Source organism: Poecilia latipinna, unplaced genomic scaffold (assembly GCF_001443285.1).
Source record: "Poecilia latipinna isolate Pla-1442-1.1 unplaced genomic scaffold, P_latipinna-1.0 Scaffold1403, whole genome shotgun sequence".
NCBI classification, from domain to species: Eukaryota; Metazoa; Chordata; class Actinopteri; order Cyprinodontiformes; family Poeciliidae; genus Poecilia; species Poecilia latipinna.
The window spans coordinates 121,404-145,931 of NW_015114019.1; the positions used below are offsets into that span (position 1 = coordinate 121,404).

Sequence of the window (24,528 nt, forward strand, 5' to 3'; positions counted from 1 at the left end):
AATTTTTCCCTTTTTAGTAAGTTGTAAAACCAACATTGCCCCAGTTTTTTAAAAAAAAAAAAAAAAAAAAAAGTGCTTTTAGGAGTATTTTTACTTTTACTTTGGTAATTATCATTACTCTTACTTAAGTAAAATTTCTGAATAATCTACCCAGTGTGAGTTTACTGAAAGAAACTGATTTGGAAAACAAATATTTTGCTTGATTTTATATTATAATGAATTATTGTCATTTTGATCCTTAAAATCTCAAAATTTCCACTTAACTTTATGTTTTTGTCTGTCTGATTATGTACTTTTTAAATGCTAAATAACTGATAATTTGATCAGTAACTCAGACTTTTTACCAAATAGTTTTTTACTCTTGAGTAAAAATATGTTGAAGTAGAGCTACTCTTACTTTAGTACAATTTTGTGTACTCTTCCCACCTCTACCAGATAGAATATCAGAATAATATTCAATTGCTGTATTAAAATGTCTCTTTTCTCTTTTCAGGCTGCTCTGGTCAAATTTAAACCCTGCAGCTTCACATCATCCTTTGAGAAAGTCGCACTCTGCTGTTGAGCTCCGGTGGATCTCTGGGCAGTCAGACTCATCCGACGAAAATGAAGCTTGGAGCAACACGGTGGAAAAAGGCCTTCTGTTCTCTCCTAAAGAGTACATCAAGAACATGTGGAAGGACTTCAAGATTCCCTCCAACAACCACCGCATGTCCTCCTCCTCAGTGCACAGCGCGCCTGGAGACCAGAGGAGACTGAGGAAGAGAAGGGACAAAAGTGAGCAGGAAGACGGCAAACCCAACGTGACCGTCCCAAAACCCTTCCACATGACGCTGCGTGAAGCTGAGAGGCTGAAGCGTGGCGTAAAGACCCGCTCCGAGGTGGAACGGGAGAACATGGAGCTGAAGAGGCAGCTGGAGGAGCTGACAGAATGCCAGAAGCAGTTCCGGGCCAGCCCCGTACCCGCACACGTCCACCTTCCGGTTTACGAAGAGATGCAGGAGCGCAACAAGGAGCAACGGAGAAGCATGCGAGATCGCGAGACGCGGCACCTCCGAGCCCTTCAAAAGCCTTTCAGCTTCCTGGAGAGGGAGAGACTAAAGAAGGAGCAGAAGCAGCAGCAGCAGCAGCAGCAGCAGCAGCAGCAACAAGCCGACAGCGAGAAGATAAAGCCTTTCAAAGCCAAGCCTGTGCCAAAATCCGTGTATGCAGCCGCGTCAGGGGATCAGGTGAAGGAGAACGAGTTGTATCGCTCCATCAAGAAGTATATGAGGGTCCAGGACTTGCTCCGGAGTTCCTCAGAGCCTCCCAGCATGCTCACACGGCGCCTGAATGATCGGAAGAAGCCCAAACACGAACCGGGCGAAGGCTTTACCCACAAGCCTCAGATAAACAGAGAGGTGCCCGACTTCAACGCCAGCTACAGACGCTTCCAAAAGCAGCTGGAGAAGCGGAAGGACGTGAAGACAACGACGGCGTGCGAGCCCTTCGAGCTGAAGACGTCCCAGATCTCCTCGCACCGGGAGCGCATTCTGGCCGACATCGAGAAGGACCAGAGCAGCCCGCGGTTGCTGCGCTGGCCCCACATCAGCCCTGGGCCGGCGCGGACCCCCAACTCAAGCCTCTGTTCGTCCCTGTCGGGAAGTCTGGAGCTGCTTCCTGCCAAAGTTACAGACGCTACTAAAAAGCGTCACGAAGCTGTGAGGTACCAAATTAAGACCCCAAAGGATTCCACCATAATAGTAGAAATAGTGACAGGCTCTGAACTCTGATGACCCGTTTAGCGGTCCTGAACAGACCCCACACCCCCACCCCAACACCTGCTGTCTCGTCCTAAAACAGCTTCCAGCCCAGAATAGCTTCCCCTGCCCTTCCTTTTGCCAAAGTCATCTCCTCCGAACCTTCCTCCATCTGTGACTGCAATTATTTTTGTAGAAAAGCTCTGGAGCAGAGGAAGAAGGCAGAGGAAGAAGAGGAGCGTTGGATGGAAAAGCAGAGGGAGAGAGAAAAGAAGCTGCAGAGGATGGTTTTAAAACGAGCCCAAGCAAATGACCCTCATCTTGCTCTTTCACAGACCAACAAGAGCAAACTGAAAGAGTTCAGGTGTGCACAGTGGTTTTACCAGTTTGATTAAATGTCACTTATCAATCAGGCAATCAATCAAGTTAATTTGTATAGCATATTACAGCAACCAGCCAGTTCAAATGGCTTTACATGGTGAAAACATTAAAACGTCATACAGTCACCAATTGTGAAAACCAGTAACAGACATTCCATTTTGTCAAGTGGCATTGTTAGAAACGTTAATATACGCCAGATTGTTGATTAATGTTTCATTCATTATGTTTCAAAACCAACTCTAAAACGGGAGGGGTTTTTAGTCTGGATTTAAAGGAACTCAGCGTTTCGGTTGTTTTGCAGTTTTCTGGAAGTCTGTTCCAGATGTGTGGTGCATAGACACTGAATGCTGCTGCTCTATGAATGGTTCTGGTTCTTGGGATGCAGACCAGAACCAGAAGACCTGAGAGGTCTGGAAGGTTGCTATGACGATAGCAGTGATTCATAAGTTAACAGTATTTTAAAGTCTTTTCTCTCAGTGTAGCGACTTTAGAACTGGGTGATGTGCTCTAACGTCCTGGTTTTAGTCAGAACTCCAGTGGCAGCGTTCTGGGTCAGCTGCAGCTGGAGGTTTGATTTGTTTAGTCAGACCTGTGAGGAGACTAATGCAGTAATCAATGCAAATAGAGATAAAATCATGGATGAGTTTCTCTAGGTCTTGCTGAGACATCAGTCCTTTAATCCTTGAAATGCTCTTCAGGTGATAGAAGGCCGACTTTGTATCTGTCTTTATGTGACTCTGAAGGTTCAGGTCAGAGTCCTTCACTATACCAAGATTTTGGGTGATTACTAGTTTGTCTCCTATGCTTACACAATATTGTGCATTTGCCCTCTCAAAGGTTAATAAACTTTATTTTGCACAGAACCACACTGGAACTGTAAAATATGTTAAATATAAAAATAAAACACAACAATCAAAAACAATAAATAAAAAGGAAATAAAAGTCACACATGAAATGGCTTATGACTTCTCTGTAAACAAAATTGCCCTTCAAAAATATTAATCATCAGAATAAAAATGATTGAGCTCACTTTAATTAATCATGCGACTAATTGATCCATTGCTTATTGCGAAAGGCTTACACTGAATTTTTATTCCCGACAGGAAACAAGACATTCAGCGTAAGAGGGAATATCGGCAGGAGATCAGAGAGATGCGAGAAAGAGTGCAAGGAAGGCCGCTGCTGCTGGAGCAGGTCACACAGGTGAGTGTCAGCACAAAGCAAAAACACGCCCATCATTTGTATGCATTTACAAAATAAAGACTAGTTTCAATTTCAATAATGCCAATATTTGCAAAGGTTATTATATTAAATAATTAGGGCTGGGCGATATGGATTAAAAATAAAACCAGATTTTTTTCTACCAAATCTAATGTCCAATTTTAATACTTTTTTCCCCCTCGCTTTCTTTTCTAAAAAACAAATTATAAATTACAGAAAATGTTTTCAAAAAGTGTTGTTTGTTTCAATCATCCGTTCAGTGAGTTGTACAACAGAATATTAAGCCTAGACTACAAGAATTTCTGTTTAATTACGAGAATACTGTTATAATGTTGGAAGAACAAAGATACAGTTTTAATCTTTGTTCTGCCAACAAAGATTGGCAGAACAATGATTTGCCTTAAATCATTCCTGATTAAAGGCTAAGAAGGGTAAAAATAAAAAATATTGTTAGCTATTTCTGTCTGCTGATTTTACTAGAAGAGCATCTTAAAATTGCAAGAAAAAAGTTTTAATGAGAATTTTTTTTTTGAGTTTTCATAAAATTACTACTTTGTTTTCAAAATATTACGACTTTATTCTGGTAATATTTAGACCCTATTCTTGTATCATTTCAACTTTATTGTAATGTAACTTTTTTCTCATATTATTTAAACTATATTTTTGTAACATTGTGACTGTTTTTGTTCAAAATCTTTCTTTGTTTCATTGTTTTTCTCTTACTTTCTCTCTGAACAATTACAATTTCATAAATACATAAATACTTTAACATGTAATTGGTGAACATATTTTTAGTCCTTAATGTTCTTGTGTGCTGTTTAAACAGTGATTCCACAGACACTGTTGTATAAAAACAACACAGGCATTAAAAAATGATTTTATCGATAACAAAACTTTAGTTAAGAAGTCATTAATTTCTCCTTTTTTAACCTGTTCATGCTAACAGAAGAATGCTAAGCAGGCAGCAGAGAAGCATTACATCGAAACCCTGCAGGGATCCGAGGTGACCGAGGACTTTATAAGCAGCAAGGCGGGCAAATCAGCGTCTGAGCGCAAAATCTCATCAGCCATTGACAATACCCAGAGGTAAGCATTTAATCATTCCTAATTTAAAGGCTAAGAAGTGTAAAAATAAAAAAATATTGTTAGCAATTTCTGTCTGCTGATTGTTTTTTTGTTTTACTAGTGATCAGGGAGAAGCCGACTTTAAAACTGTTCACTACAGAAAGGTCTCCCTGGATGATGAAGACATTAATTGTGCTTCTGATAATGACGAAGAACGAGAGGAGCAGAAGAGTGATCAGGCCTCGCTGAGCCACCGCGAGAGTGAAGACGCCAGCGGTCACCATGGTGACCATCCACACTACTCTGATGAAAGCTACACTTACTCAGACGATCATGAGAATTTCTCGGATGACAGCGAGCATGAAGTTGACGATAGGCAGCAAGAATTAATAGACTGACGACTTTAAGATGCATGTAGACAAATGCTTTTATTCATGAGCTCTGCAATAGATACGGAGTTGTAATTTTAATTTTAGTTTGTAAAAATAAACATGAATTCTTCTGCCATTGTGATTGTTTCTGAAATCTCTCCCTTGTTTCACTTTTCATTAATGTCAAAAGTTGGATTCATAATTGTTATTTATAGGCTGGATACATTTCACAGCCATACGTCATATGTTTTGCCCACACCTTGAGAATTATACCTTGCAAAAGAATCCACCCATCCATCTGTAGAGTCTTATGCTTGCAGGTTTTTTGGGTCGTAGTTATTGAGCAAGAGGTGAGCATGTCACCAGTTTGAGATTGAGACACAAAGGACAAGCAATTATTAACACACACACTCCTAATGAACTGTTATGCAAAGTGAAAATATGTCACTTTTGTAGTTCCTAAGGTCGGTAAACTGCTACGAAGCAGCAGATTACAGAATTATGAAAAATTTGTCAGTCAGATTAGTCAATCATACTTTTTGTCACATCTTTCTTATTTTCTTTGTTGCTTATTTGCATGGGGACAAGTGTTAGGTATAAACGAAAACCTTAGCTAATTTGCAGTGCATGTCCCCAGTTGTAGATTTAACAACATAAAACAATTTTGAAAAATAAAGCAACATAAAGTCTCATACATAAGATTAATATTTAGTATCTGTTAAAAAATACTAAATTTAACTCTGAAGTTGATGGTTTCCTAATAGTTTTTTAGGTTTTGATTTCCTGGTAACACTATGATAATCACCCCTTGCTGACATATGACATTTCAAATATTCCAAAATGTATTCATGCTCTTCAACAAAGAATGACTAATTTCCAACTTTACAACTATTTCGAGTGAATAATCCTATAACGTTATAGTCCGATAACGTCCCATAAGGATTAGAGTAAATACCTACTTGGTTCAATGATATACAAAAGGCATCCTTACACTTATTGATTTTAGATCAAATTCACATTTATTACATAAGACAGTTTAGAAAAGAAAAATAAATTTAAATTCATCACATGTTGAGCAGTGCACTAGCAAATCTTCTCTTCTTGGCAAGCTCTTGCTCATGTCGCACCATATAAAGAATTTACAAGCGACAGATGAACAACTCCGCCTCGTGTGACGCACAGTGTGATGTCAATAGCGAAGGAACCAATCGCGTGGTTAGTGGGCGGGAGCATGATCCAAATTTTACGCGGCGCGCGGTGGGCCGAAAGACCGAGAATGAATAGCCCGGTCTCAACCGGTTCTAACCGGTCTGCAGTTGGAAGCATGAGCTTAGAGGAAGAGCACTTTTCCACGACCTAAAACATCTCTGCTGTCGTACAATGTGCAAATTGGAAAAGAAATAAAATTAGACTATTTCACTTCGTGATTATGACTCGGAATATCGCTCCAACTGTGACTCCGTGAAATTGTTGCTGTTAGCTTAGCTCAACGATTTATTAGCCAGCAGATCTAAATCATCAATGACTTTTCCATTAGCAGGGGTACTAGCTGTTACAGTCGGATGTAGTTGCCGATAGCTGAAAAGAGGCTTCTTTTTCACAGTGACTGAGTAAAAGAAAGATTGTGCGCTACTGGTAGTTTTAAAGTAAGTCGAAGGATACTGCGGAAAGCCATTTTTAACTAGGCGTTGGTTGCTTTTTGTCATCTACGGAAGCTAGCGTTAGCCTTTAGCTAGCAAGTGCTAGCTGCAGTGTAGCATCAGTGGTCGCAATGAGATAACGCTACATACTTTTCAACGTATTAAGACGCTTAGCATTCCGAGCTCCAGCTACAAGATCATTCAGCAACATTACACTGGTTTTACGACAAGTGGACTGCACATACCAGGTAAGTAAATCCCGAGCATCGTCTAGCTAAATAGTTAAGTTCGCGTGGGCTAATATTAGCATCCGCGAGTTTCATAATAAAACTTTTTGACTTATTTCTTGTTATGCTGCGATAAATAGAAAAGTCAAAGAAATGCGGCTAGAGTTTAAGCGACCCTTTTTCCTGCTTAAACTATTTTTATTCTATAAAACACGTCTATGCTTTGGGTTTTCGTAGACACTTTTCTGTGTTCCTGTGCTGCCAGACGGGGGCGCCGTTTCCCATTAGGCCGCTTAATCGTTTGACTGTCAAATATCGCTACTTTAGGCACTCATCCCACAAAGTGCTACAACATTTACCTTTTCGTCTCTTACGCTTCATTGTGTTTGCTTTTGGATTGCAACATGTCTTTAAGACTTGAGAAGTTAGATTGAGTTAATCTCCTCCTCCAAGTTTTATATATATATACACATACACATTTTATTCTAAATTCCACTTGTAAATATAGATACATGTATTATGATTTGTCTTATGGCACTATGAAGTTGAGGTTTTGCCAGTCTTTATCTAAACTAGATTTTCCTAAACGCCACAGGAAGCTCTATGCCAGCTGAAATGACCATGTTGGCCGATCATCCAGCCAGACAACTGCTGGACTTCAATCAGAAACTGGACATCAACCTGTTGGACAGTGTTGTCAACTCTATGTACCATGACATCGGTAACCAGGTGAGGGACATTTTCTTCTGTCAGCGTTGCCTTTGTGTGGGAGGAATAACAAGGTTCTTATGCAGACTTGAACAATAAATTTTTTTCACAGAATTTGATGTGGTAATTAAACAACCAGAGCTGATTACTGCATTTCTGATATAATATTAATCATTTTTTTGGTTTTGTGTAGCAAAGAGTGGCTCAAGAAGTGTTAACAAACCTGAAGGACCATCCTGATGCGTGGACGAGGGTTGATACCATTCTGGAATTCTCTCAAAATATGAAGACTAAAGTATGAACTTAAAATATTTGGATTTTGTAAAGGGGATATTTACAATTATATGTTTAATTTTTTCCTGTCCAGTGTTAAAATGGAAGGTTATTCTCCAGTACTCTTTTCCATGCTAATTTCAGTGTTTTTACTGGTTTATATATGCATTTTAATGTTTGTTGGTTTTGTGGAATGTGCCCTTCAAGAGCCTGATTTCCTCAGTTCTTTGTATTTCATAACAATGGCTCAAGATTATCTATTCATTGTAAAAGGGGACAAAAAACAAAAGGTGGAAATTGTGTGCAGATTTTACTTTCTGAACATATTAGATAATGAAAATCTGCATTGTGTTACTTCCTTTATTCGCTGTTCACTGGATCTCATGGTTAAAGACCTGGTTTAAAGTTGTATCTCTCCATTTTCCTCAGTACTATGCGCTGCAGATTCTGGAGGCAGTCATCAAAACACGCTGGAAGATTCTTCCAAGAAATCAGTGTGAAGGTAAATTTTACTTCTGATGCTGCATAATGGGCTTGACCACCTCTGGTGTTTGTTTAGCTCTCCAACACAAGTCATGTCTGCATTTGTTTGGCAAGCATCTGCTAATAAAATGTGACTTTTCCAGGAATCAAAAAGTATGTTGTTGGGTTGATTATCAAGACTTCCTCTGACCCTGCAAACATGGAGGTAAAGTTGTTGTCATAGAGAAATCTTGAACTTTCACACACAAAACATGTCAGTCTTTCTCTCATTATTCATTCTGCAATTTTGATATTTGTTTTGCAGAAAGAAGGGGTGTATATTTCAAAGCTCAACATGATTCTCGTACAGGTAATGATTTCAAATCTATGGACAGACACAATAACTAACAAGCGTAGAATGTTGATGGCAGTCGATTCTTTGTTTTGGTCTATTTAGATCTTGAAACAAGAATGGCCCAAACACTGGCCCACCTTCATCAGTGATATTGTTGGTGCCAGTCGGACCAGTGAGAGCCTCTGTCAGAACAACATGATCATCCTGAAGCTCCTCAGTGAAGAAGTGTTCGACTTCTCCAGTGGCCAGATGACACAAGTGAAGGCCAAACACCTCAAAGACAGGTTACTGATTTAAAAAATCATTTAAAGCGGGGAGTCCTTTAAAGTCTTTAACTATTGGTTCAGGAAAAAAAAAAACAGATGAAAAAATGTTTGGGCTTGAAAACTTCATTTCAAGTTGGACTTATTAAAAAAGCTGCGGTTCGTCTAATAGTCAGATGATAACAAAATGTCAATTTGCATGTTTATTTATTCAATAAGCCTCGTTGAATTTTGTAGGGTCATTTATTGTGTTTAGTCATTTATAGTCTTAAAGATTAAATTGTATTCTGTCAAATAAGTATTCTTATTAAACTAATAATAAGAATACTTATTAAACTAAGTATTCTGTGAGTACTTAGTTTAATAAGTACTGTTATTAAACTATTGTTTGGATAACACCAGTATTATTGATTGTAAAGTTACGTCTTTATCTTAAATTATTAATCCTACTGTCACTAACGATGCTTTTTCCTCTCTCATTTTTTTAGCATGTGCAATGAGTTTTCTCAAATATTCCAGCTGTGCCAGTTTGTAATGGTAAGACTGTCAAAAGTCTGGAGACTTCTCAGTATTTTTATTTTAGTTTCTTTCGGAATAATCACCGATTGTTCCTCTGTTGTTTTTCTGTGAAGGAAAACTCCCAAAACGCACCTCTGGTCCACGCCACTCTGGAGACTCTCCTGCGTTTTCTAAATTGGATTCCTTTAGGATACATATTTGAGACCAAACTCATCAGTACTCTGGTCTACAAGGTAAACCAGCAAACATGAATGAGGAAGTTCAACATTCCCCTGGGTCAGGTGATGTGTCTCAGTCTGACCTTCTCCTTCTTTACTCCTTCAGTTCCTGAACGTTCCCATGTTTCGCAACGTGACGCTGAAATGTCTGACAGAGATTGCTGGAGTGAGCGTCAATCAGTACGAGGAGCAGTTTGTCAACCTGTTCACTCTCACCATGAGCCAGCTCAAACAGGTTAGCGCCACTTTTACCATGTTGCAGTTCACTGACTGGTTGTTTTACAACCAAAGTGAAAACCGGTGCCTTTGCTTGCCTAGATGCTGCCGCTGAATACTAACATCAAAGTGGCGTATGCCAACGGGAAAGACGACGAGCAGAATTTCATCCAGAACCTGAGTCTTTTTCTCTGCACGTTCCTCAAAGAACACGGGCAGCTGGTCGAGAAACGACCCAACCTGCGTGAGACGCTCATGGAGGTAGAAACGCTGAACCGTCTCTGTTCTTAAAAAGAAACTAGATTTTTTCATTTCCCTTCCCTTGGTTTTACTTTAATTAAAAACATAAGCTCAAGGGTATGATTCACATTAGTTCTGCTATATTGTGGTTAAGAGAAATGGGGGCTAACCTTCAGACTACAGTTTTTCTTTCTTTAAGTTTTGTTGCTCATGGGCTCCAGATTTTGTTACCTGAACCAAAGCAACACATTTCCCCAGTGGATAAAACTAAAACTAGGGCTGCACAATATATTACAAATATATCATTTTTACAACATCAGTATGCACAATATTCATATTGCAAATGACTGTTTAGAGGGCAGTAGTTGTTGGGAAATATATGTTAAGAGTTTATGTTGTAATGTTTATGCTAAACGCTCACACCGGATATAAATGACATGACAAAAATGCTAAAATTCACACAGAGTAAGAAGAAAACTGGTATATTTTACCTGATGTTGTCCTTGTAATGTTTACACATATTGTGCAGCCCTACTTAGAAAAAATCAATTGCAGCAAACCCTACAAATGCTTTTTCTTTTTTTTTCTTTTTTTGTTTTTGCTGCTTTTTGTTTTTTTTTAAATCTCCAAAGAGATTAAAGATTCAATGAAGTAATCTCTGTTAATTTCTTCCTCAAACTCTTTCCGTTCTCCAGGCCCTGCACTACATGCTGTTGGTGTCGGAGGTGGAGGAGACGGAGATCTTTAAGATCTGCCTTGAGTACTGGAACCACTTGGCAGCAGAACTGTACAGAGAAAGCCCATTCTCCACCTCAAGTACTCCTCTGCTGTCTGACGTTCCTCCTCGACGACATCTCTACCTGCCTGTGCTGTCCCAGGTGAGCTTAATCTTTTTACTCTGATGGTAAATCATGTTTGAGAAGCATTAAATCCTATTTTATTTGATCATGTTTCTATTGACCACTACGTAGATGTTTTATTGTACAGATGCAGGTATTAAACAGCTCATTGAGTCACTTGAATGACTCGAAGGCGGTCACAGATTGCTGACGTCGGTCCGTTTCCTCCTGCAGGTGCGTTTGCTGATGGTGAGCCGCATGGCCAAACCAGAGGAGGTGCTGGTAGTGGAGAATGATCAGGGCGAGGTGGTCAGAGAGTTCATGAAGGACACAGACGCCATCAATTTGTACAAGAACATGAGAGAAACTCTTGGTGAGTAGTTAGACATTTGTGGGTCAAGACTGTGTTGCTGCTTTTCATCTTAGCAGTATTAATGTAGCTATCTAAATGTTTTTCTAGTATACAAGTACAAAGTGCCTTTTTGATTTTTTCTTTTTGTTTGGTGCCTCCATATTTTTTCACTATATTTACAACAAAATGTGTACAGAATTACTGTGTCCACACTTTAAGTCTTAAACTAAGACCTTGAAATGTATCAAATTTATTTAAAAGTAGTTTTTAATATTTTTCTTTTTATTTTATCCCAAAGTTTTTCTGTCAGGAAAAACTTTGAGTCACCTGCAGACATCTTGACTGTGTTCTGTGACTTGATTCCATTGAGGTTACCAGTAACTTGCTGCTAATATACCCTCGCTAGCTAGCTAGCTAATTAGCACCTCTTGTGGGCACCAAGCCGGGTTCAGAGTTTTTGCTATGCTTGATATTTATGCAGCAAGTTTCCCCAACTGTCCCCTGTATTTATAATTCTTTCAGTCATAAATTTCATTCACTGTGACATTAAAGGTCTTAAAAAGTCTCAATTGCTGAAACCTACAGAAACTTTGAATCAAGTCTGCGTCGCGTCACACAGTGTTGCTGTTTTATTTATTTCTCCCTGTGTCTGAATCCCTGCAGTATATCTGACACATCTGGACTACGCAGACACTGAGCGAATCATGACAGAGAAGCTCCACAACCAGGTGAACGGCACCGAGTGGTCATGGAGGAACCTGAACATGCTCTGCTGGGCCATCGGCTCTATAAGCGGGGCGATGCATGAGGAGGACGAAAAGAGGTTCCTGGTTACTGTCATTAAGGTGGGATGCAGTGAAGAAACTCTGTTTAGTAAGAACTACATAATGTTGTTACCAGTTCTTGACAGTATTTGTAACTCTATCTGTGCAGGACCTGCTTGGCTTATGTGAGCAGAAAAGGGGTAAAGATAATAAGGCTATAATAGCGTCAAACATCATGTACATCGTGGGTCAGTATCCCCGTTTCCTGCGAGCTCACTGGAAGTTCCTCAAGACAGTCGTCAACAAGCTGTTTGAGTTCATGCATGGTGAGTCAAAATGGCGTTTCATACCAGTCTGTATGTTTATTCTTAGATTTTAAAGGCATCCATGACCAGTTGATCATTCTGGCTTAAACAAGCTGTGATTTTCCTATTAACCTAAAAGTTATTGTTTGTGATGTGTGAAGACTCATAATAATTCAAAAAAATGTGTAGATCTTTATTTTTCACCACCAAAAAATGGAGGTTGCCGTTTTTTTCTTTCACCTGCGCAATGCATGCTGGGCCGATGATGAGGTTATAGTGGACAAGGGCTTATAAACAAAAAAACAAGTCAAGGTTGTGAAGGCCTGAAAAATGTTAGTTTCTATGTGCCATGATAGACAAGACCTGACCAGCTTGTGATGTACTGCTTTAATGTATTAGCATGAGCTAATGCCATTAGCATGAGCTAACAAACATCAAAATAATTGGAAAGATTACAAATGAATATATTTAAGTGACATTGTAGCATCGTTAAGCCTTTGTAATTCTCCGTTCTAATATGTTTGAGAAAATATTTTGATCTTCATTCTAACTTTAAACGGCTCGAGTTAGAAACTGGAGCTTCCTGTCGGATTAGCGTTTCCAAGCAGCAGCCACACAAACAGCAGCTTCTTTGGTTGAATCTCTTTTCTTCCTCCGTTTGGTCTTCATCTTTATTCCCCCTCATCATTTCTGCGTTGCCTTGTATTTCAGTTTGCTCCAGTTTATATTTAAAGTGCTTAATGTTGCGTATCGCAAAGTTTGTAACATTTTTATTTAAATTTATGAAAAACTAAACAGCCTACAGTGTTTTTACTGTTGCAACTAATTGTGGATCCCTTTAAAGCATGAAGAGAACATTGTTGCATCTCCATGATTTAACATTTGAATTAATTTTTCTTTTTTTTTTTTTTGTAACGCTCTTTCACTGCAGAGACTCATGATGGCGTCCAGGATATGGCTTGTGACACGTTCATCAAGATTGCTCAGAAGTGCCGCCGTCATTTTGTTCAGGTTCAGGTGGGCGAGGTGATGCCCTTCATCGACGAGATCCTCAGCAACATCAACACAATCATCTGCGACCTGCAGCCCCAGCAGGTCAGTCTAAAAGCATTTTACACCATCAGTGTGACTAAAAACATACAGGAACATCGAGCTAACCCTTCCTTTGCGTTGTCTGCAGGTTCACACGTTTTATGAGGCCGTGGGTTACATGATCGGCGCTCAGACGGACCAGGCGGTTCAGGAGCTTCTGATAGAGAAGTACATGCTGCTCCCTAACCAGGTTTGGGACAGCATAATCCAGCAAGCCACCAAGGTGAGAACAACATCAGGAAATCGTTTTTATCAAGGGTTCTGTGTCACAGTGTGTGCTGCATCTAAAATCTGGATTCTGCTGCAGAATGTGGACATTCTGAAGGATGCAGAGACGGTGCGCCAGCTCGGCAGCATCCTGAAGACCAACGTCCGGGCCTGTAAAGCTGTCGGACATCCCTTTGTCGTCCAGCTGGGTCGAATCTATCTGGACATGCTCAACGTCTACAAATGTCTGAGTGAAAACATTTCCTCGGCCGTCCAGACCAATGGTCAGCTGACTAACCTTTGTGCTCATGTTTTTGGTATTTATATTTGATAATGGTGATTCATTCAAACTGTTTGTTTTTCTCACATCTGTGTAGGCGAGATGGTGACAAAGCAGCCTTTGATAAGGAGCATGAGGACAGTAAAGAGGGAGACGCTCAAGCTGATTTCAGGCTGGGTCAGTCGCTCCAGTGACCCTCAGATGGTGAGGCTGCCCTTTGTTTCCTGCCCTTTTTTTATCCGTTTTTTTTCCTTTCTTACAACACAGTTTATAGAGAGAGGCATTGTTCTAAATGTTGAAGCCAACATTTTGTTTCTAAGTGCACAGAGCCCATCAGAATAGCAAAACCATATTTTAACAACAAAAAATAGTGTAAAAACCAAACCAAATGTAAATTTAATGTACTGATGAGATCTGCTAAAGTTTTGTTAAAAGTGCAGACATAAGTCTGAGGTTTTCTCTTGGTTATTTATAGTGTTGTACTATTTATTTAAATAACTATTTAGGCGAGGCTTTAAAAAACTTAAAATGTACCATATTTGGATGTGCTGTGGTGGCGCAGGGGTTGGGCACAACCCACATATGGAGGCCTTGGTCCTCGACTCGGCTTTCCAGGTTCGATTCCCGGCTGTCAGGGACCAGGCAGTACAAAACGCAGAACACAGGTAGTTGAATTCAAAAAGGGGTGGGTTTTATTTACCCAAAAATATGAACAAAAGTTAACATAACAATTAAACAGGCATGCCAATAAAAGAGGTCAACATAAATTACTAGACGAAGACATAACTGACAAAACAATAAACTGACCTAACTGAAATGACACAGAAGGGGATTTAAATACAGGTTTAGCTAAACCATATGGACACAATAGGGGAAAACAAAATGGCTGCCACCTAACAATTAACACAAACAATAAAATAAACCCAAAAACATCCCCCCCCAGCATGACACAGGTGGTTCAGTCCAATGAGGCCATCAGCTGTACTTTAGGAACCTCAGCCCTTTGCCACGCCTTTTATCCACCAGGAAGGGGAGCCAAACACCCAGGTAACTCAAACAAAGAAAACAATATTAATACAACATAAATAAATTTCGACCTTGCAGTGTTAATACGTGTGCACTCCATATAAACATTGGAAGGTGGAAAAAAAAATATAAATACTTAAACTTACAAAACAAACTAAAGTGAAAACTAACTATTAATGAAATGTGGATCTCACCCTGTGTGGCTTGCCATCACACCGGCCTTGGCGACCTTTGCTGCATGTCTGCCCCTTCTCTCATTATCCACTTTCCTGTCGATTGACTGTCAAATAATGGCCACTAGAGCCAAAAAAATCTTTAAAAAAAACTTAAAATGTACCATATTTATCACTAATAAATCAGGCACGGTAACAGTTATAACAGTGCTTAACTGGATAAACATATTTTGGTGTCTTATCTATACACAGGTACCAAAAGTTTGCATTTAGAGCTGTTAGCTATGGAGTTATTCTTGATTTATTTGATTATATTTTCATGTAGAAGTTACTTCTAAAACCCCATGTGGGACTTAAAGTCAAAGCAGATATCTTTAGCTTCAGTAAAAATTTTAACTTCTGCCCATTTAGGATGTAAATAGTTTCTTAAAAAGCTAAAATATATTTCTATTCTTGGGAAGAAATGTTTTCTTCCATTGGAAATATTCATATCTTGCAAGTCTCCTGTATTCTGGTTTTGGTTATAATGGGGAACAGCCCTGAATGTCACCCTGCAATGCATTCTGGGAGTTCTGTATCTGTCCCACAGTGCTTAAATGAGGTTAAACAGTTAAGACTTTTTTTTTTTTTGGTTTTCTCCCTGATGACATTTCACCTGCACTTCTCTTTAAGCTGCAATATAAATTAGTAACAGATTATATAACTATTTAATCTGACAGATTGAAATAATGCAATATGGCACAGTAAAATAGACAAGTGTTATACATAAACAGGTGTATCAGAAATTGAACTGAAAACAGTAAAGATGTTTGTTGGTCTGTGGTTAAGGTGGGAGAGAACTTTGTGCCCCCCCTGCTGGAGGCCGTGCTCATCGATTACCAGAGGAACGTCCCGGCTGCAAGAGAACCTGAAGTCCTCAGCACCATGGCAACTATAGTCAACAAGTTGGGAGTTCACATCACCAGCGAGATCCCGAAGATCTTCGACGCAGTCTTTGAGTGCACTTTAAACATGATCAACAAGGTCTGCAGAGGATTAACGCTCTGAGCTCAGTGCTGCTGGAAACTGTGCTGACCTCAGCTCTGCTCTGGTTTTCTCCTTTGCTCTCAGGACTTTGAAGAATTCCCGGAGCACCGAACTCATTTCTTCTACCTGCTCCAAGCTGCCACGTCCCAGTGCTTCCCCGCCTTTCTGGCCATTGCTCCAGCCCAGTTCAAACTGATTCTGGACTCCATCATCTGGGCTTTCAAGCACACCATGAGGAACGTGGCTGACACAGGTAGGCCTGTCGCAATGAATTATCCTGGATGGTAAATTCTCCCATATTTTACGATAAATAACGTTGTTGTTTTGAGACCATTTTCAAGTAATATAATGGTAAAGGCATGATAATGCAATGACACGTTCTCAAAGATCAATAAACTTTAAATTTGAATGAATATTTAACACTGAAACTGGAAAACATTTTAAATATCTAAAGTAAATAAAAGAACAAATAAAATGAATTAGAAAGTCTCTGTAAACATAATTGTCATTCAAATTAAGAGCTATTTGAAACCAAAACGCCACAGTGAAGACTTGTCGTTCAGTTTTTGGTAAAAAAAGAAGAATAAAAGGAACAAATCATGCAAATGAAAATTATTGGGTTCATTTTAATTTATCAGGCAATTGATTAATATTACAACAGGCCTAGACACGTTTCACACTGTGGAATCTGCTTGATTAACTTTAGCTGCCACATAAACTAGAGCTGAATGAAACAGGGGTGTCCAAACTGTATCTAAAAATTAAACTCACTGAAATCACACTTTTTATTTTTTTTGTAGCCTGCATAACAATAAAGTAAAAGTGCAATATTGTAATTAATCTAATGCAGTCTTTATGTATTTTTATTTTTTGGCTTAAATGCCAGCGGTTTTTGCGTGCTTGAATTGCTAAAAAAAAAAAGTTTGCTTGGTAAATTGTTTTGATGCACCAAAATCTGGTTTTGAGTAAAAGTCACTGTGTAAATCTGGTCCTATTTACTATTAAATTACAGGATACAAAAAATGTAGTAATTAAAAAAACACTTGATGTTTTACCCTAACGTTTCTGTGAGGAGATTTTAACTTGACCTCAATAATTTTGCCCTAATTAAAAATAAAAATCTCCATCTGGATCAGCCACCTGAACAGGTTGGATCCATTTGTATCATATTTGAGTTGCAGTGAGACGTCACAGAAAATTAGTCCCAAGAAAAAAACCTCCTTCTGCTTTGGATACCCCTGAAATAAACACGCAAATGTAGACCACTTAATGATAACCCAGTCTCGGTTATTGCTTTTCTGTTTATTATTCTGTCATATTCTTCACCTGTACCTGATGATTAAAAGATGGACCTGCAGTTGTCATTTTTAGTGATGGATTTTTGTTGTTCTCAAATGAATGTCTGCTGTTAAAGCTTTGTTTGTTTGATCGCCTCCAGGCCTGCAGATCCTCTACACGCTCCTGCAGAATGTTTCTGCAGAAGAGGCAGCAGCACAGAGCTTCTACCAGACCTACTTCTGTGATATCTTGCAGCACATCTTTTCTGTGGTCACTGATACGTCACACACTGCAGGTAAACGAGGCTGACCTTGACATATGTCGCTACACTTTCTGATGGTTGTCATTCTAAAGTTTTCCTCATGATTACTTGTATAAACCTATTACCCAGTTCCCTCACGATAAGATGCCATGTTTTTATTTGTATTTCTATAACTGATGAGCTGCTTCTTTCTGTCTGCAGGTCTGACCATGCATGCCACCATCTTGGCCTACATGTTTAACTTGGTGGAAGAAGGGAAAGTCAGTGTTGCTCTGAGCACCACCAACCCCACCAACAACCAGCTGCATGTTCAGGAATACATCGCCAACCTGCTCAAGATGGCCTTCCCTCATTTACAAGAGTAAGAAACCAAATAGTCACAACTCTGCTGCACGTGTTGGTGTCTGACCATTAGGATGTGAAATAAACACGGTTAGACTGGGAAAAGGAAATGAAATTATATTTTCATTCAGAAGGTACCAGCTCCTGGAATCAATTAGGCAACATGATGATGAATATTGTTTTTCTTTTGCATTCTCTCGCAATAAATTGGCAAATACACCTCGGTTTGTTTTGTATGCAGTCACAGTGACGACAAATGTCAATTTAAAATTGCACATACAGGTCTAGAAAAAATTGAGACCACTTAAAATTGAGTTTCTCTTGATTTTCCATTTCATAGGTTCATGTTTGAGTAAAATGAACATTGTTCCTTTATTCTATGAACTACTGACATGTAATTCTAAGGAAAAATGTAATATTTATTTACAGAAAATGAGAAATGGTCAAAATAACGAAAAAGATGCAGCGCTTTCAGACCTCAAATAATGCAAATAAAACGGTTCATATTCATTTAGAAACAACAACACTAATGTTTTAACTTAAGAAGAGTTCAGAATCAATGTTTGGTGGAAAAACCAGGAGGTTTTCAATGGGGTTCAGTGCGGTGGACTCTTGATGTGTTCCAAATCTGTTATATTTTAAAGAGCCTCAGTGAAAACGTGTTAAAGCATTCTCACCTTTTTGATGCAGAAAAATGGTTGACTGGTCAACTGCAATGTTACACCCTTGAAAATGACTCGTATATTCCAAATAGTTTGGATGCATTTTTTTTCTTTTCTTTCTTACAGAAAGTTTCTGTTTATGTCTTAGAGGAGAGAGAGCAGGTTCATGTTTGGTCTGTTTGTTTTGCTTCTGTCTTTTTACACTTAAATATGTGTTTGTATCAAAAAAAAAGATAGAAAATTTGGACGCCTTACATAAACTTCATATTGTAGCTGAAAGACTTTCAGTATTCAAGATGTCACAAGAATGGATTAGTAATTGATACTTTTGCGTGGGAAAATAAATATTTCCCATGTTCCCTAGTGAGCTATGTAAGCTTCAGTACATCTAATGATTCCTAATTTGTGACGCCTGACTCTAATTACTCTTTTGAATTGGCTGTGCTTTTCAAGTTATCATAAATCTCTTGTATTTTTCACATTTTCTGCTAAATTATAATTTTTTTTCTTTCAAGTTAACATCAACATTTGGCTTTTGATAAAAGTATTGTAAATGGTTCTCTTCTGCTAATTCTTGATGGACTGCACAGCTAAATGCATTTATTGCTGTGATAGGATAGTTTTTAGTTTATATACTTGGATAAAATGTCAGATAAACTGTAAGGAACATGCTACAAGATAAACTCGTTGTTTTGTTCCTTTTGGAAATGTTCTTCACTTGACCCTGATGAAATGTTGTGTGCAGTGCCCAGGTGAAGGTGTTTGTAACTGGTCTGTTCAGCCTGAACCAGGACATCCCAGCCTTCAAGGAGCACCTAAGGGACTTCCTAGTGCAGATCAAGGTCAGTGAAAGCTGCGTCTAGCAAAAGTATTTATACCCTTCCAACATTTTTGTTTGTATTTTCTCTTGTTAAAGCTAAAAAATTTTATATTTTATTGGGGTTTAATGTGATTACCTAGCCACAATTTCCTCTTGAGCCGTTGTAATCATTTTGTCCACTTCACCCAGATATCTTTTTAGTTTTAAGCAGTGGAGAAATATTAAACTGCCGCTGTGAAAGTTACTCAGTAGTTGCTAGGTAACCACAAGTGACTCGGCAGGTTGCTAGGTAACCAGAGTGAGCAAGGTAGTTGATTCCACCAACTTTGCTTAGGTTTTTTATTTTTATTTTTTTATTTCAAACCTTACATAGAGGATATTTAACACAGTGACAAATATCACAATACTTTAATAAAATAAAAAAAATAACCGCAGACATTGGTCATATTGGTATTAAGGTCTTAAAATCTACAAAGTAGAAAAAATAAAGTCAGAAAAAAGCTAAATAAATTCAATAAAAATTAAAATAAAACAGTGTGTACCTTTTTAGTCTACACAAATATGATTTTCTTAAATTGTCAAAAATACTTTTAAAATTATGGTTGTGAGAGTTGGAGCAGATAAAGCTTTTCCTCTGCCTACATCTCCCAGAATGCTGAGCAGTTCTGGATCGTTCTGTGAAATTATTGAAAATTGAGACATATGTTCTATTATTAATCCATCTGTCACAATATATATATTTGACTTATTCACTTTTTGGGTTCAGTTTTGCATATAGGTTTTATTAGAAGCTTTACAGTTTTAAAGCCAAACTTTGTACTTTTTTTTTTTTTGGATACATTAAACCCAAAATCGAAGCTCTGAAATACTAAACTAAAAGCGTTAAATGAAGTGGATTTCTCTTTTCTTTTTAGTTGAATATGTGAAGATGAAACAACTTTAAATTCCATCAGCATTGTAACATCTAACTCGAAACCAGTTTCAGACCAATTCTTTTTGGGTTTAGATTATCTACTGAAACATTATAAATAGTCTGATATTATACTCTCTTTAGAAGCAAAACACTATTAAAATAGTTATGTAGAGGCAAATTATAACTAAAATCCAGTTGGAAAGAAAATTTCAAAAGGATAAAAGTAAAATAATTTACTGGATTCCAGTAGCCTGCTCTTCAGATCTAGCAGCTGGATTTGAGCGGTTCTGATCTTGATCTCTGGTGGTCCAACAGGAGTTTGCTGGTGAGGACACGACGGACCTGTTCCTGGAGGAGCGGGAATCGGCTCTTCGCCAAGCTCAGGAGGAGAAACACAAGCTGCAGATGTCTGTGCCTGGCATTCTGAACCCCCATGAGCTGCCAGAGGAAATGTGCGACTAAATCACCTGCAGCGTAAAAAGAACAAGCTCAGAGCCGCGAGGATGCTTCTTCATGAATGATTTTCTTTTCAAGTATTTTGAAGTATTTGAAATTGTTTGGAAAGAGAATTTGGGCCGATAGGAAGAACCCTGGCACTCGGTTGTTTGTCGACCAAATCAATGTTTATATGTAAATGAGAATCGCCATCAGTTTTGGTATGTTTTCTTTTTCCTTTACCATCTTATTTTATACAAAGGTTTTTGTGTGTAACATGCCATCTTTTGTTAATTTGTTATTAAAGCTTTGATTGGCAACACTGTTCTTTTACATCTGCTTGAAGTTTAAAAAATTAAAGGTTAGTTTTAATCCCTCAACTCAATAGATTCAACTCCTGCTCTTTGTTAATATGTAAAATATAATGTTAAGACTTTTGCCATGTTAATGTGAAAGATTGCTCGGTTTCAAAAGTGCTTTGTGCACTGAATAGAATGAATGTGATGCTCAAGGATAGCTCGGTCCTTGTTTTTTGTCAGTGTGATAATTTTTATTTTTTTGTTTCTTGCTTTTTTGTCCTTAAACGGGTTGGAGCTCTGCTTCTGCTATTGGGTGTAACTGAAGGTTGTGTGCAGATCATCCTGTTTGTAAACCTTTCCAAGTACCATATAAAGTTGGCTATTTTTACAAAACAACTGTATGCCCATTCTTCAAATTATAATGTATTTTTGAACCATCCAGTGCCTTGAGATTACAATAAAAAGCAGCTTGATCAAGTTTTAACATTGCAGAATTTTACAAAATTACAAAAGACATTAAGTTTTCTTTTTGTATATTTGGGTCAATGAGAACCAAACGTGTGTGTGTCTGTGTGTATATATATATATATATATATATATATACTGCTCAAAAAAATAAAGGGGACACTCAAATAACACATCCTAGATCTGAATGAATGAAATATTCTCATTGAATACTTTGTTCTGTACAAAGTTGAATGTGCTGACAACAAAATCACACAAAAATCATCAATGGAAATCAAATGTATTAACAAATGGAGGCCTAGATTTGGAGCCACACACAAAATTAAAGTGAAATGTTCCCTTTATTTTTTTGAGCAGTATATATTCCCCCATTCAATTGATTTCTTGTGTACTGTATTTATATATTTTTATTTGAATTGGATTTTTGTTTGCTCATAAATGAAGTTAATTAAAAATGAGGAAAAAAATATTTTTTTTTTATTTAAAAACCTTTTTTTATTAAAGTTTTTAAAAATTAGGAAAAATATACCTACGATGTCCTTGAGATCACCTGACAAAGAGTGGTTGTTTAAGAAATATCGCGAGACTGCTGAGCCAAAAACGAACCGACGAAGAGAGCACGGAAACTCCCGAACTACCTACATGCTGTATCGACCCCCCTCCCCTCCTTTTTCAACATGGCTGCAGAGTCTTCTCCCAACTAACGCTCAGATTGGTGACTGTGTCGGTTTCTACCTTTCAGTGCCTCTTACCTTTTCGGTGTTCATCATCTTCACTCGGATGCAAAGCACGTCTTCCGCCCCGCTGTTTGATTTCATTGAGTGGAGTAACCTTCACCAATCACTCCCTGCACTGGGCCTCTTTTTTTTTTATCTCCAAAACAACTAACAACAGTTTTCAGTGCAATGGTTTGAGTAAGCACAGTCAGTTGCCCTCTTCATGAACAATGTGTGAAAACTGCGCCGAGCTGGTGGAGGTTTTAAATGAATGTAAGTAGGAATCATTTTGTTTGTATTTTGCTGACTGAACTAGCTGGATGATATTAGCATTGTTAGCATGGTGGCTAGCTAAATATAACTTTGTTTTCTCGATTAGCTTGCCTTTCTATGCATGCATATTAACCACATCGACCTCATTGTTGTGACATCCTGTGGACATATTTTATAGTGGCTGACACTCGTGTTTTCACATCGGTCTGTCTCGTTTTGCTATGAATACCTTGAAGCCTTTCTTCCTTTCAAAATTGCAGTTAGTTTGGGGCCTGTCTGTCAAACACCACCCTAAAAAACAAGCTCGTAAATACTCTGGAATCACCATGTGTGTGACATTACAGTAAACACTTCAGTGCTGTTGTCCCCTACGAACAAAGGTGAATTTAAGTGATATAAATATTGTTAGAAGACGGATTTACTAGTTAGCAAGCTGAGTTAGCAGCTTGAGCTAGCGAGCAGGCTGACTTTGTTTGATGTGTTTGTCAGGTCAGTCTGCTAGCTGTCCACTCCGCTGCCACCCATTGTTTTGCGGACTGATGAGGTTGTTGTTCGGAACGGCATTAGATCTTTATAATATGCTATTGCACCAACAGCTACTGACAATTAGACGTAAACAAACATTGCTTGTGTTTGTTTCGAAGAGTCCGTGAAATGTTCTTGGAGCTAACGGCGACTAAGCTAGCCAAGAAATTTAACGGCTGCAATAAGGCGCAGACTTTTGTCATAAACACGTCGGTAATCCTCCGTAATTTGCACAAAAATGTTTACTTAGTTCTTCTTTTATGTTATAGTTTTATTTCTTGACCGTTATGCCTTTGTCTTTTGGGCAACTTTGTTAGTTTATGCCATCCCAGATCTGGCTAATGTTAATTTAAGTCATGAATACATAATGTCTTTTATTGCTGACATGTAACCATCGGGTTTTTGCGCTTTAGGTATCCTCAGCCATTTTTTAACTTGCATAATGGTTTTGGAAACCGGTTTATATCATGAACTGGTTGACATTTTGGGATTTTCCTGTCTGTGATCGAGGCTATTGTGTCTGCTGGTAGTGATTTAGGGAAATGTTCTCCTAGAGGCTCCTGTTTATTAAACCTGACTATGGAGAATTTAGTTCAGTTAATTTATATAGCGCCAATTCATAACAAGTCATCTCTAGGCACTTTCCAAAAAGGTAATTTCAGTTCAATTATACACACATTCCAGTTGATCTTACTTACCAGAAAGTTCATTTCCATATTCAAATCAGTTTAAAAAGTTTTCTGTCTAGGTAAATTCTGTTTCTGTTGCTGAGTATTTCAATTACAATTTAGATTTTCCATATTTTCATGGTTGTTTTCTTTCTTTTCAGTCATCACAATGTCCCCAGCACTTTCTGTAACAGGGCATCAAATGCAGGGAACAGAGAAATATATTATTTCCAGACATGATGCTTACAGTACAATGATTTACCCATTATTATATCAAAGCAGTTCTTCGCTACTGTGATATTGTTCTCTTGTATAGTGTGATGTTTGCACCAGCTGTTAAGTGTTACAGAGGAGATAATAAAGTTGCAGCTGCATTATAATAAATAAGTAAGAAAACACAGTAGTTTCAAGTTTGGAGTTACAAATGAACCAGCACATTTTAAAATATTCTTTATAAGTCATAGTGAATAATACAATAAAAGTGATTTTTGACACTTTCCTGTTCTTACACACCTGACTGAAATGAATGGTTCATGACCAGGCTTTTGCAAAATTGCTGTCAAACCAAGGAGGTAATTCAGATTTTATATTCAGGTGTGTCGGCGGAAAGGTTCATTTAAATCCCACTACACGCCTGTGTGTGTGTGTGTGTGTGTGTAATATTCATATAACAAAGGACTGTTTGGATTGTAACGCATCTTGGCTAATATATTCCAGGTGTTATGATCTTTAGTTTATCATGCTGATGTAGCATTTAGCCTGTTGAACATAGGTTCACAGCAGTAGATGTTCACTTTGCACACAGATGATGTCGCTAAAAATGCTAAATGTCACAAGAAATGCTGACTGATGATGTTTGCTTATCTCTAAAACTAATAGTATAGAGCAGGGGTCCCCAAACTACGGCCCGC

At 38.3% G+C, this 24,528-nt stretch overlaps 3 protein-coding genes across 3 annotated transcripts in view; all 3 read left to right on the plus strand.

Annotated features, from left to right (window-relative positions):
* The window catches only part of fam161a (FAM161 centrosomal protein A), a 10,553-nt gene extending 5,637 nt beyond the window's left edge, over positions 1 to 4,916 (plus strand). The window contains exons 3-7 of the mRNA XM_015056752.1: positions 494 to 1,702; positions 1,933 to 2,100; positions 3,221 to 3,320; positions 4,285 to 4,424; positions 4,525 to 4,916. Of these exons, the coding sequence (XP_014912238.1) occupies positions 494 to 1,702; positions 1,933 to 2,100; positions 3,221 to 3,320; positions 4,285 to 4,424; positions 4,525 to 4,801 (1,894 nt within the window). The 3' untranslated portion in view covers positions 4,802 to 4,916. The remainder of the gene's footprint in view (positions 1 to 493; positions 1,703 to 1,932; positions 2,101 to 3,220; positions 3,321 to 4,284; positions 4,425 to 4,524) is intronic.
* A 1,087-nt stretch (positions 4,917 to 6,003) lies between these two features.
* On the plus strand, positions 6,004 to 21,450 carry xpo1a (exportin 1 (CRM1 homolog, yeast) a). Its single transcript, XM_015056748.1, has 25 exons — positions 6,004 to 6,662; positions 7,237 to 7,370; positions 7,543 to 7,644; positions 8,052 to 8,124; positions 8,249 to 8,310; positions 8,410 to 8,454; positions 8,542 to 8,723; positions 9,191 to 9,239; positions 9,335 to 9,454; positions 9,546 to 9,674; positions 9,758 to 9,916; positions 10,591 to 10,773; positions 10,969 to 11,107; positions 11,750 to 11,931; positions 12,020 to 12,176; positions 13,087 to 13,250; positions 13,336 to 13,470; positions 13,555 to 13,738; positions 13,832 to 13,938; positions 15,762 to 15,956; positions 16,044 to 16,212; positions 17,398 to 17,532; positions 17,701 to 17,860; positions 19,249 to 19,345; positions 20,552 to 21,450. The coding sequence occupies exons 2-25, from the start codon at positions 7,245 to 7,247 to the stop codon at positions 20,696 to 20,698; spliced, it is 3,201 nt and encodes a 1,066-aa protein (XP_014912234.1). The 5' UTR covers positions 6,004 to 6,662; positions 7,237 to 7,244; the 3' UTR covers positions 20,699 to 21,450.
* A 603-nt stretch (positions 21,451 to 22,053) lies between these two features.
* Positions 22,054 to 24,528, plus strand: part of LOC106962359 (ubiquitin carboxyl-terminal hydrolase 34-like) — a gene marked incomplete at its 3' end in the record, with an annotated part of 30,336 nt that continues 27,861 nt past the window's right edge. The window contains exon 1 of the mRNA XM_015056741.1: positions 22,054 to 22,424. Within this exon, the coding sequence (XP_014912227.1) occupies positions 22,382 to 22,424 (43 nt within the window). The remainder of the gene's footprint in view (positions 22,425 to 24,528) is intronic.